General features: G+C 43.4%; 1 protein-coding gene across 1 annotated transcript in view; it reads right to left on the reverse strand.

The window, feature by feature from the left end:
* The window catches only part of Ak1 (Adenylate kinase 1), a 52,255-nt gene extending 42,758 nt beyond the window's left edge, over nt 1-9,497 (reverse strand). The window contains exon 1 of the mRNA XM_071695463.1: nt 9,319-9,497. Within this exon, the coding sequence (XP_071551564.1) occupies nt 9,319-9,321 (3 nt within the window). The 5' untranslated portion in view covers nt 9,322-9,497. The remainder of the gene's footprint in view (nt 1-9,318) is intronic.
* Between the last annotated feature and the right edge of the window lie 3,492 nt (nt 9,498-12,989).

The raw sequence follows: 12,989 nt of genomic DNA on the forward strand, positions 1-12,989 counted from the left end.
CCAACTTTATAAACTGTCTCAGGCTAACTTCCAGACTTGATCCATTTACCCTAGGCAGCAATGTTGGATCACTTTCCCTCCTCTAATAGGTATTACTTTGGTTTCGCTCCCGAGAGCTGGTTGCTTGTGTGTCCCCACCACTAGCTAGACCACGCAATACTCGGCAAGCTGCTGCGTCACATGATTAATGTTTGGTAATCGGCAACTCAAGTGTGGGCCGTTTTGATGCCTGCTTCTTTCCCTACACGTCGAAGCTTTGGAACTCCCTACCTTCTCATGTCTTTCCCAATAACTTTGACCAGGCATATTTCAAAAGAAAGGTCATTCACTTTCTCACAAATTCGTAAATACTTTCCCTCGAGTTTTCTTTTTCCGTTTCATAATTCTCTATTATATTTCAATTAAGGCCCGGCCTTTATGTGAACTTTTGTCCGTGACTGGAGCCTTCAATATAGAAATAAAAAAAGAAAAAGGGATTTGGGGTTATTGTTGAAGGGGGTCACGAGGGCCATCATCAGGTTATAACGTACAGTCGAAAATGTCGGAACAGCTTCTTCAGGTGTTGAAAATAATCTTAAGACCATATACGCTCTCTCACTTGTGAACAGTGAATGATTTATTGGCACCGACTTTACATCGAATAAGTAGAAACTGCGATTTTTGGTAGGACTGATTTTACCTTCATAATGTATAGTCTCGCCTGCGGCAAATGATTCAGAAATAAGAAAATGTCTCCAGCATTTACTTTTGCAGTTATATAGTAAATTCTTAAATTCCTTCCGAGTCCGTTTTGGTGTTTATGTCGCTAATTCTTAACAGAACGCTTGTTTTTGCCGACTCATGGGCACCAGTGGGTCAAATTGTATTTCCTCGATGAGTGTACATTACTTTCATTCATATCTACTGTATTACGGGACTGAATGTCGACAACGTTCCCCACAGAAGAAATCCTTTCGCAAATATCGTAATGTACACAAACATGAATTACGATGAGTGAAAAGATCAATCTTAATTGCACTATGTCCAATTACGATGAGTGAAAAGATCAATCTTAATTGCACTATGTCCAGTTACGATGAGTGAAAAGATCAATCTTAATTGCACTATGTCCAATTACGATGAGTGAAAAGATCAATCTTAATTGCACTATGTCCAGTTACGATGAGTGAAAAGATCAATCTTAATTGCACTATGTCCAATTACGATGAGTGAAAAGATCAATCTTAATTGCACTATGTCCAATTACGATGAGTGAAAAGATCAATCTTAATTGCACTATGTCCAGTTACGATGAGTGAAAAGATCAATCTTAATTGCACTATGTCCAATTACGTTGAGTGAAGAGATCAATCTTAATTGCACTATGTCCAATTACGATGAGTGAAAAGATCAATCTTGAGTGCACTATGTCCACGATTTGTCGCGGGAGAGCTCGCTATCGTCTACACAAAGCATTGTGTTGACACTGTCGAATCAGTTAACCTTACCTAATTACCCGTCCCCTTCCTTAGCCTACCTCACGGTAATCCTACCCTACATCAGCGTAACTTTAGGCAGTAACTTAACCAACTTACCCCAAACGTAACCTTAAAAGTAAACCGAAGCTGTAGCCTATCTCATCGTAACTTTTCGTCGGCAGAATAACCTTGATCTAACGGAGCCGACGAGTCGGTAAAATAACCATTTACTCATTCTCATAATAAATAGGAAAATATGGTTCATAACGATATATTTCTATGATCATTTGTATAATCTATTTTCGTACACCCAGAAGTCAGTTGTTGCAGCATCCTGAACAGGATGAGGTATATAAACCCAATATGTATATATCTATAGAGGAAAAATTTTTCTCTTTAAGCAAAAAAAGAAAAAAAAAATGTTAGTTATACAGTAATAATGTGATTGGTGCCAACGTGGATTAGTCTGTAACGCTCAACACGCTGCCAAAGTGTTCAAAAAACATTATTTTCGTAATATAATTTCTATTTTTTGATTTCTGTATCAAGATGGATGACGAAATCATCTTGATATATTCTGGTCGATGTGGTCATCGTAATTTTCCATATATAAAGCTGGCAAAATGGGAGGTTCTTCAGAGCGACAACGTTAGGTGATCCTTACCGTGACGTCAGGGGAAACCCATCCGATGGTGGCTACTGTCTCAACACTTCTACGGACGGCATTGTAAGGTATCCTTAAACCGAAGCCTTTGAATAATGAAGAGCAACATGACTCTCTCTCTCTCTCTCTCTCTCTCTCTCTCTCTCTCTCTCTCTCTCTCTCTCTCTCTCTCTCTCTCTCTCTCTCTCTCTAAAGGAGGTTCTACTGGATATCGGGAACTGCCCTTTCTTGTTCACATGATGAAAAAAAAAGATGATACGCTCGTTGCCAGACTTGAACGCAACCGACCTCCATTCAGGTGGTCTCCTGTTTACCAAATGGCGACTTAGCTACGTCATTTGGTTGTATATCGACTGACCGTTATATTTCTTTCTTGTATATCCATTGATGATGTGATCATCACACGAAAGTGCACTTGGGAACTTGGAGGGTTTCATTTCTCTGTGACTCACTTCCGCTTCCATGGTTCCCTCCGCTGTTAAGTCCACTCCCAGACATCTAAAACACTTCACTGCCTCCAATTTTTCTCCATTTAAACTTACGTCCCAACTGACTTGTCCCTCAACCCTACTGTACCTAATAACCTTGCTCTTATTCACATTTACTCTCTTTCACACACTTTACCAAACTCAGTGACCAGCTTCTGCAGTGTCTCACCCGAATAAGCCACCAGCGTTGTATCATCAGTGAACAACAACTGACACACTTCCCAAGCCCTCTCATCCACAACAAACTGCATACTTGCCCCTCTCTCCAAAACTTTTGCTTTCACCTCCCTAACAACCCCATCCATAAACAAATTAAACAACCATGGAGACATCACGCACCCCTGCCGCAAACCGACATTCACTGGGAACCAATCACTTTCTTCCTACTCGTAAACATGCCTTACATCCTCGATAAAAACTTTCTCTGCTTCTAGCAACTTGCCTCCCACACCATATACTCTTAATACCTTCCACAGAGTATCTCTGTCAACTCTATCATATGCCTTCTCCAGATCCGTAAATGCTACATACAAATCCCTTTGTTTTTATAAGTATTTCTCGCATACATTCTTCAAAGCAAACACCTGATCCACGCATCCTCAACCACTTCTGAAACCACACTGCTCTTCCCCATTCTGATGCTCTGTACATGCTTTCACCCTCTCAATCAATACCCTCCCATATAATTTCCCAGGAATACTCAACAAACTTATACCTCTGTAATTTGAACACTCACCTTTATCCCCTTTGCCTTTGTGCATTGGCTCTATGCATGCATTCCGCCAATCCTCAGGTACTTCACCATGATTCATACATACATTGAATATCTTCACCAACCAGTAAACAACACAGTCACCCCCTTTTTAGTATATTAGTATATTCCACTGCAATACCATCCAGACCCGCCGCCTTGCCGGCTTCCATCTTCCGCCAAGCTTTTACTACCTCTTCTCTGTTTACCAAACCATTCTCCCTGTCCCTCTCACTTCGCGCACCACCTCGATCAAAACTCCCTATATATATATATATATATATATATATATATATATATATATATATATATATATATATATATATATACACACATTAATGAGATGGCCTTGATTAGGCCTCCGATGCCAGTGTCGACATAAAAAAACAGTCAACAAAATAGTCATGGAACGTTTAACGGTATATCGGCGACTTTTTACAACAACCCACCAGCGGGGAAGACACTGAAATTGATGAAATATCAAGTATCTTGGATTTATGATTGATGATAAACTTGAACTCAGAGAGCGCACTGAAAAGATAGTGGTACTATGAGGCCAAAAATAATGTCGTAGTTCGAAAAGAATCTCGACAAACGTATTCATTAAGTTTGCGGTAATACCGTGAAATATAGCAATTAAACACTAAATTTGACCGTCCAGCAAATAAGTTGGATGGACTATTCACTTACTGCCAGGAGAAATAGGAAACATGTATAGAACAACTACGGAAATATTTAAAAGACAAACTGATGTCTGGTTGAAGTCAGTCCCAAATGAGCCCAGGATTGGTATATATGTGATATGCACGACGGCGGAAAGGAACAATATTATTCATGAAGAAAGTGATACAGTCAAGGACACGCGCTGGCCCTGCTTAGCTCTGCCTTTTGAGTAAAATGTCATCTTAGGTAGGCAGGTAACTCTCTCTCTCTCTCTCTCTCTCTCTCTCTCTCTCTCTCTCTCTCTCTCTTTCCTCGCTCTCGTCAGTCGGACAGTCAAGCAAGTGTTGAGGAAAGAAGCTGGGTTGTATGTGGTGACTCAGGCATTACCATGGGTGCTAGGGGTCTGCAAGAGGGGCTGATGTCCTTGGTTCCAATTACACGCACGCGCTGCTTCCCTTTCCCCCTAACCTCCCTTTATGACTCCCTTTTTCAGATGTCCCATCTCTCAGCGCCCCTTCTCTGTGTTCCCCATCCTTCAGCAACCCTTGACTACGTCTCCTCACACTACCAGTATTGCCAAAACGAAGCTATAAGCTATGAGCAACTTAGCCTTATAGTTCTGCCTCATTCTGTTGTCAGTACGTGAAGGATCCTGTAGCACGTGTCTGGTTGAGTGAGGGTTATGATGTGAGCAGACCTGGAGTGGCAGGGAGGAACACTGCAAGTTGACGGGAGGAGTGTCGGTGGGGGGGGGGGGGGGGGACACTGCCACAGAGTGATGGGATGAGTGTCAGGTGGGAATACTGCCAGAGTGACGAGAGAGGTGGCAGGTGGGAACACTGTCATAGTGACGGCACGAGTGGCAGGTGGGAACACTGCCAGAGTGAAAGTGGCACCATGATTGCCTCATTTCCATCACAAATACAACCAGGTTATACAGCAGGGTGGGAGGGGGTCTCATACAGCGGTGGTGGATCGGCACAGAGTGGGTTTAGGGCATGGTACCTACAGGGATCGTAGGCAGCTCATACTAGGGGTAGGAGTGTGTTGCAGATGTGATGGTGACTACCACATACTAGGGATAAGGACGTGGTATTTACAAGGGTGGTGGCTGAGACATACAGAGGGTAAGGGGCGACACATGGCTAGGTCTGGGCCAGGACACACCAGGGGTGGGGCGTGATATATGGCTAGGTCTAGGTCAGGACATAGTAAGGATGGGGCCTAATACAGAGCTGGGTCTGGGCTAAATTTTATCGTATCAAAAATGAATTCTTTAAAGTCTGTGTGTAATTGTGTGTGTAATTACATATTGATGTTGTACGGTGAGGGAGTTGTACACGCGTGGGTTCCCATCTTTCGATCCGTCTCAGATAACATACGACTTTTTAGACCTCTTTATTCTGTCTGCATTGACCACATTCTCTTTCGTCCACCACTCTTACACTGTAAAAATACTCCTTTACATTTTCTCAACAAGTTTCTTAATTGTGTATTGTTATCGTCTGCTCTGTTCCAACGTCTCTCGAAGAACTGTTCACTGTCCACGTCATCGATTTGTTTATATAACGTAAAGACTGTGATCAGGTCACCCCTCACTCTACTCTTTCCCAAGATGGGAAAACTTTAAGCCTTTAGCCTTTCCCTGTAACTTATTTCTCTTAATTCTGGTACCATCTTTGTTGCCCTCCTCTTGACCTTTTTTTTTTTTTATTTATTTTTTTTTTAGCTCCCTGAGCTTCTGTAGGTGCTATGACCAAACTTGAAAAGCATATTTAGTTTTGGCCTTATGTAGGATATGAATAGCAAACTAAATACATAATTTCCTTTATCCATACACTTGAAAGCTATCCTAATACTTGCCAACAGACAGTTTGCCTCCATGCCCATTGTCTTAATGTGGGAGTCTGGCGACGAGTTAAGTGATGACGTCGACTTCAAAGTTCTTCTTACAGAATCCTCAAACATATTTCCTGTTAGATAATAATCATAATGATGTCCTCTTTCACTTTTTACCATGCTTTTCCACTGCTTGAGTTCAATTTTATCAAACATGTATCAGGTCAACTTTGGAGTCTGTCTGGGTCCCCTTGTAAGTACATGCAATCCCGCACACTTTTCACTTCCCTCTTATTCTCTCCATCATCTGCGGTACATACGCAGGTAGGAGTCCATCCATACCTTCTCGCAAATCATTCGCATACATCTAGAAGAGCAACGGTCCCAGAACAGCACCCTTGGGAACTCCACTGGTGGTGACCTCTACCCATTTGGAGAAGGCTCCTCCAACTTGCGTCCTTTGTTGTTTCCTTCCACTACAGTGATATTTTGCTTATCGTAGGAGTTACCCTCTCCTAATTCCTGCCTGTTGATCCAGCTTCTTAATCATCCTCAAATCCGGTACAGTGTCATATTCATTCTGGCGGTCATGGTATAAAAAGTCAGTCCACCTACCTACCCTTCCCCATCATCTAAGTTTTGGAGAGCTCACTTTCTCGTTGAAATACAACACGTTCGTTGCACATGACCCTCTTTCCGTAAAACCGTATTGCCTCTCACTTACGTAATTTCTTCCGTCGAAATTCACGTATTTGCTTTTCTGATTATCTTGACTACCTTGAGCGTGTGATTATAATTTGTGTGTCACTAGGAGAGAGTTTTACGCTTGTGTTGGCCCGTCTCTCAACCTTGTAGACATATCTTTACTTCTGTGTATGTAGGCACATACATACAAATACACCTGCCAGGTACCCAGTTTATCGACCAGCCTCTAGGGGAGGATGAACAGCTGGGTGAATTGTGGACCGACTGCCATGACCATTCGAACCTATAGGGTTTGATCCCAGGTTACCCGTGCATGCGTGACGGTCAGTAACGTTAACCGTTACATTACGGAGGTGTGTGTGTGTGTGTGTGTGTGTGTGTGTGTGTGTGGATGGGTGAGTATATCTACCCAAGGTGATCTGAAAATACGATGATTGCTCATTTAGGGAAGCACAATCGACTAGTTTACATGTGTCATGCCTTACGCCGCTCACTACAGATGCGTTACTTGAGATCTGAGCAATTACTTTAGCCTCAAAGCTTTCATTTACATATACTCTTAAGAACTCACGTCTTTTATCTCATTTTAGTTTCGTACAAAAAAGATATAGAATAATGAAATGAGATTTAGTTTGTATACAATAACCTACATGTAGAATTCTTGGGGTAAAATTTTTTTTTCAGGAAATTAACTATAGCTAGACCTAAGCTTATACGTCGTACTCAGGGTGTCACGTCGTCCTGTTAAAGGGGTCGTAGTACTTAAAGTGTTTAGTCGTCCTTTTTAAGAGGTCGTACCACGTAAATTGTTCAGTCGTCCTGGTCAGGGGGTCGTAGTACATAAGGCGTTAAGTCGTCCTGTTCAGGGAGTCGTAGTACACGAAGTCTTGAGTCGTCCTGCTCGAGAAATGGTCCTCTGTTTAATTCTATGGTGTTGGGTCGTCCTGGTCAGGGGGTCGTAGTCATTTAAGGTGTTGAGTCGTCCAGATCTAAGACTCGTCATACTGATGGTGTTATGTCGTCCTGCTCAAGAGGTAGTACTACTTAAAAGTGTTGAGTCGTCCTGCTGAAGGGATCGTCCTCCTGTTTTAAGGGATTCACTTGTGGTGGTAAATAGGTTTAAGGGATTCACTTGTGGTGGTAAATAGGTTTAAGGGATTCACTTGTGGTGGTAAATAGGTTTAAGTCCCCTTGTGGCGTCCTGTTGGCACAACGTCGCCCTAGAGGTGTAACGCCAGTGTTTGATGAGCTTCACGTCGCCCATCCGTGTATCCAGGTTGTGTCATAAACAGAATGTGGGTTGCTGAAACCCAAGGATAATGACGTGGCAGACAGTGTGCTGGGGTGCTGCTAACCAGGGGTGACGGGTGTTACACACTATGGGGGGGGGGGGCGGTGGTGTTGCACACTAGTGGGCCGGTGGTGTTATACAACAGGGGTAACCGTGTTAATCACTAGAAGGCGCGTGGTATTGTACACCAGGGGTGACGGTGTTACACACTAGGGGGCAGTGGTGTTATGACCAGGGGTGATAGTGTTACACACCACGGGAGCGGTGGTGTTATAGGCCAGGGTTGACGGTGTTGCGCACAGGGGGAGCGGTGGTGTTATCGACCAAGGATGATTGTGTTGCACACTAAGGGAGCGGTGGTGTTATAGACCAGGGTTGACGGTGTTACACACCTGTGGGCGACAATGTTATGGACCAGGGGTGATGGTATTACACAGTGGAGGGCGGTGGTGTTACACACTAGGGCGACGGTGGTGTTATAGACCAAGGGTGACGGTGTTACACACTAGAGCGGTGGTGTTATAGACCATGGATGATGGTGTTACACACTAGGGGAACGGTGGTGTTATAGAACATGGATGATGGTGTTACACAATAGGAGAACGGTGGTGTTATAGACCCTGGATGATGGTGTTACACACTAGGGGAACGGTGGTGTTATAGAACATGGATGATGGTGTTACACAATAGGAGAACGGTGGTGTTATAGACCCTGGATGATGGTGTTATAAACCAAGAGTGACGGTGTTAGGCACTAGGAGAACAGTGGTGTTTAAAACCAAGGGGTAACGGTTCTATAAATAATTGTACTTTTATGATAGATAGACTGAGGGTGGAAATGTTACAAAGCAGGGGTGGCAGTGTTACAAATATGGGGTGGTGGTGGTGGAAACTGTGACTTGGCAGTGTTACAGGACAGAAGTGGTGATCTCACACACCGAGGGTAACGGTGCCACAGATCATAGACTATGTTACACAACCATCATGAGAAGACTGCGTTACACATCCGTTGTGTTATGAAGCAGAGAACCTGAGACACAGATGCTTGATCACGGGAAGGAAAATAACACCCCCACGGATGGAGAGACATTAGGTCAGAGATGAATTCTTGACAAGTGTGAAGATGGGCAAGTGTTACCACCAGTGTTGTATTTGTTACAAGCCATGGGCAGTAACGGGGGGGTAGGAGAGTTACAGAAGGCGCATGGCACAACAATACAGCCCCGTACAGCTATTATAAACACATCAATCACTGTCTTAAGCCGACCACGGTTCTACCCAGAGTAATCATCTGTCACCCTCGTCTGTTCATGAAAACAATTAAATTTTACATGAAAAGAAAACTAAGAACATGAGACAGTTAACTGCCACGTGAGGGCCAACACCAGTGGTGTGTGTGTACAACAACTGCCTGGGGCGAAGGTGATGGAGAAGAGTGTAAACATGAGCGAGAGACTGACCATGGTGGAGCGGGACGGAGCGTCGGGTAACGTCAGACTTGCTGGGCGGCTCACACACCACTGCTTGTACTCCCTCCCGCTCACTCACCCAGTAAGCCGCGCGCCGCCGGCCAAGCTAGCCACCCTCACCCACTTGCTCTGCTTCCTGCTCACCCGCCACCCTGCACGTTTCCACCCTCACTCTGGGCCTCGTCGCCGTTTCACTACCCTGTCTGCAACTGTATGTGCCATGTTATCACTACCCTACGGCAGATAACCTCGTCCTAGGGGTCTGTGAGATATCAAGTCTTGTTATCAGTCCTTCCCACGCGCTCGTAGTAATACCGATGAGTTTTTTTATATTCGTCTTATGAAAAATATCCCAATATGTTATCTGTGCTACATGGTTCCTCATAACCATATGCCCGTTCAAGGACAGGGAAGATCGGTCTGGTTTGCTATCGCTTCCAACTGTATCTATATAATGATTTTGAGATACTCCATCTGTTGTCTCCAGTAGATAACGTCCTTACAGATACGCACAGACCGTCACGTCTCGTTATCCGTGCTTCCCACGCACTCTCATATCCATTACTCATAAAACACATGGCCTGCCGGCCTAATTACTCTTTCTAAATTCATATTAGTCACTGATCACATTACTGAGATTATTTATTTTTTTTTCTGATACATTCGCGATACATAATGCTTAATTGTCACAGATCATATCACGATTTTTTTTTTCAGATGTGATACATCTGCTTTAGTGTCACTGATCGTAGTTATTAAGATTTTTTTTTTCTGATCCATCCTCGATACATCATCTTTATGCAAACAACTTGATCTTATTTAGATGCTTAGAAGGCGCATAAAGTGATCAACTTGCGATAGAAATGATTAAGTAATGAAGCGTTTGTATGTGTACAGTTATTACTGGACGATGAGTTAGTGTGGTGTGCACGTCTGGCGACCAGTAAGACGGTTGGTGTTGAGGAAAACGGAAACTGTTCCTGACGCTGGAGGGGAGGTGGCTGGTGCCCAATCTCTCTCTCTCTCTCTCTCTCTCTCTCTCTCTCTCTCTCTCTCTCTCTCTCTCTCTCTCTCTCTCTCCCCACCACCACCACCACCACCACCACCCGACCAGCAGCAGCCTTGACCCCGTGGTGGCCGGTGACCCGCGAGTATGATAGACCCCACCAAGGGTATGGCCACTGCTTTCATCATTGATCGATTCTAGATTATTAAATCTAAATCATTTTAATGTAACGCTCCCATTCGTTCTGATTTTTAATTCCATTGATGGAGATTCCTCGTATCCCCCTGAACCAATTTTGGCCAGGTAATGCTACCGATATTGCATTGTCTCACGTGGGCAAATACAACTGGTTATTTGGTCGCTTGACGCGCGAATGAGAAGAGTGAGCTGTACTCAGGACTTTAGAATACCGTTAATAAAGTAACCTGACGAAACACTTCGTTAACAACCTACACAACGCTACAGGTACACTTGAGCCACCCTGTGCCAATAATGGCACCTTGGGCACTCGCACGCCAAAACCCGTGCCAGTAGTGACACACGCCCGAGCACACACCGGACATGTGCCAGAAATGGCACACACACACACACACACACACACACACACACACACACACACACACACACACACACACACACACACACACACACACACACACACACACACACACACACACACACACAAACACACGGCCGACCTCTCCATGTAATGGCATACCCGGAGAACGCGGTGTCATTGACAGGAGCCCGTGCCAGGCTGAGTCATGGCGAATATTTACACACAAAGAATAGTTCCAGAACATTCGTAATGATCCGCGAACCTTAGGTTTATGATTTTTTTTTATTAATAGAGCTATCATTTGCAGAGAGAGAGAGAGAGAGAGAGAGAGAGAGAGAGAGAGAGAGAGAGAGAGAGAGAGAGAGTTGGTGACCACCTAAAAAGTGTATTTTCGGGTTCGTCTTTCTTGATGCACTTGAGATTATGAATTCTTTTTTTTCAGTTTCTTAGGTATTTATGTCATATATTTCCTTCGTTAGTTAACCCCCCCCGACACGTCTCGTTACTTGCTCCTGGGGTTCGTGTGTGGTGGTCGTATTCGTGCATCCCGGCTCCGTGACGGAGGTCCCAGGTATCCGCTCTGAAGAGTAAGACATATAAACAGGTCATGAGATTTTCTTCCTTTTGCTTCTCCTGGAGGCTTGACTCCGCGGATTTATGGCAGCCTGAGAGCTTTTGGGAAGATTGGTTTTGCAATCTTAGCTGCTGGTGAAAGTGTTTCCTTCGTGATTCACTCGCTTGTGAAACATTTTCTACGAAGGGACAACACCTTGTATATGAACCCCCACATATCAACTGGTCTGTTACGCTCTATGTAAGTACATATAAAGAATCTAAATGAGAATATATATATGTATATATATATATATATATATATATATATATATATATATATATATATATATATATATATATATATATATATACACACACACACACACACACACACACACACACACACACACACACACACTTGATCACCGAGGTAGGGTCATAAACAGATGAAGAAAGGCCTCATTCGCTCACATCCATTCTCCAGCTGTTAAGTGTAATGTACTGAAACCACAGCTCCCTATCCACATCCAGGACCCACAGACATGGTTTCCCCAGGCCGCTTCACATGCCATGGTTTAGTCCATTGGCAACCCGTTGACCCCTGTATACCGCATCTTTTCAATTTACTCTATCCCGTCCACGCCGTTTCCCCTCCTATATGTTGAATCAGGCCCCGATCGCTCAGAATCTTTCACTCCATCCTTCCATATCCAATTTCGTCCCCTGCTTCTTGTTCTTTCAACTTCTGACACATATATCCTCTTTGTCAACCTCTCATCACTCATTCTGTCCGCATGTCCAAACCATTGCAGCACACCCTCTTCATCTGTGTCAAACCACACTCATTTTATTACCCCAGCTCTCTCTTACCCTTTCCTTACTTACTCGATTAAACCACCTCATACCACATAGTGTTCTCACACGTTTCATCTCCAACGCATCCACCCTCTTCCGCACATCCTTATCTATAGCCCATGCCTCGCAACCATATAACATTGTTGGAGATACTGTACTTTTAAACATACCCTTTTTTGCCCTCCCAGATAACGACATTTTATTCCACACACTCCTCAGAGCTCCCAGAAGCACACCCACACAGTGACTCAATTCCGCTTCTAAGTTTCATTTTCCGCCAGGGCTTATATATATATATATATATATATATATATATATATATATATATATATATATATATATATATATATATGTATATATATATATATTATCCCTGGGGATAGGGGAGAAAGAATACTTCCCACGTATTCCCTGCGTGTCGTAGAAGGCGACTAAAAGGGGAGGGAGCGGGAGGGCTGGAAATCCTCCCCTCTCGTTTTTTTTTTTAATTTTCCAAAAGAAGGAACAGAGAATTGGGTCAGGTAAGGGTATTTCCCTCAAAGGCCTAGTCCTCTGTTCTTAACGCTACCTCGCTAATGCGGGAAATGGCGAATAGTTTGAAAGAAAGAAATATATATATATATATATATATATATATATATATATATATATATATATATATATATATATATATATACGTATATATAT

This window comes from Panulirus ornatus, chromosome 4, assembly GCF_036320965.1.
Source record: "Panulirus ornatus isolate Po-2019 chromosome 4, ASM3632096v1, whole genome shotgun sequence".
Lineage (NCBI taxonomy): Eukaryota > Metazoa > Arthropoda > Malacostraca > Decapoda > Palinuridae > Panulirus > Panulirus ornatus.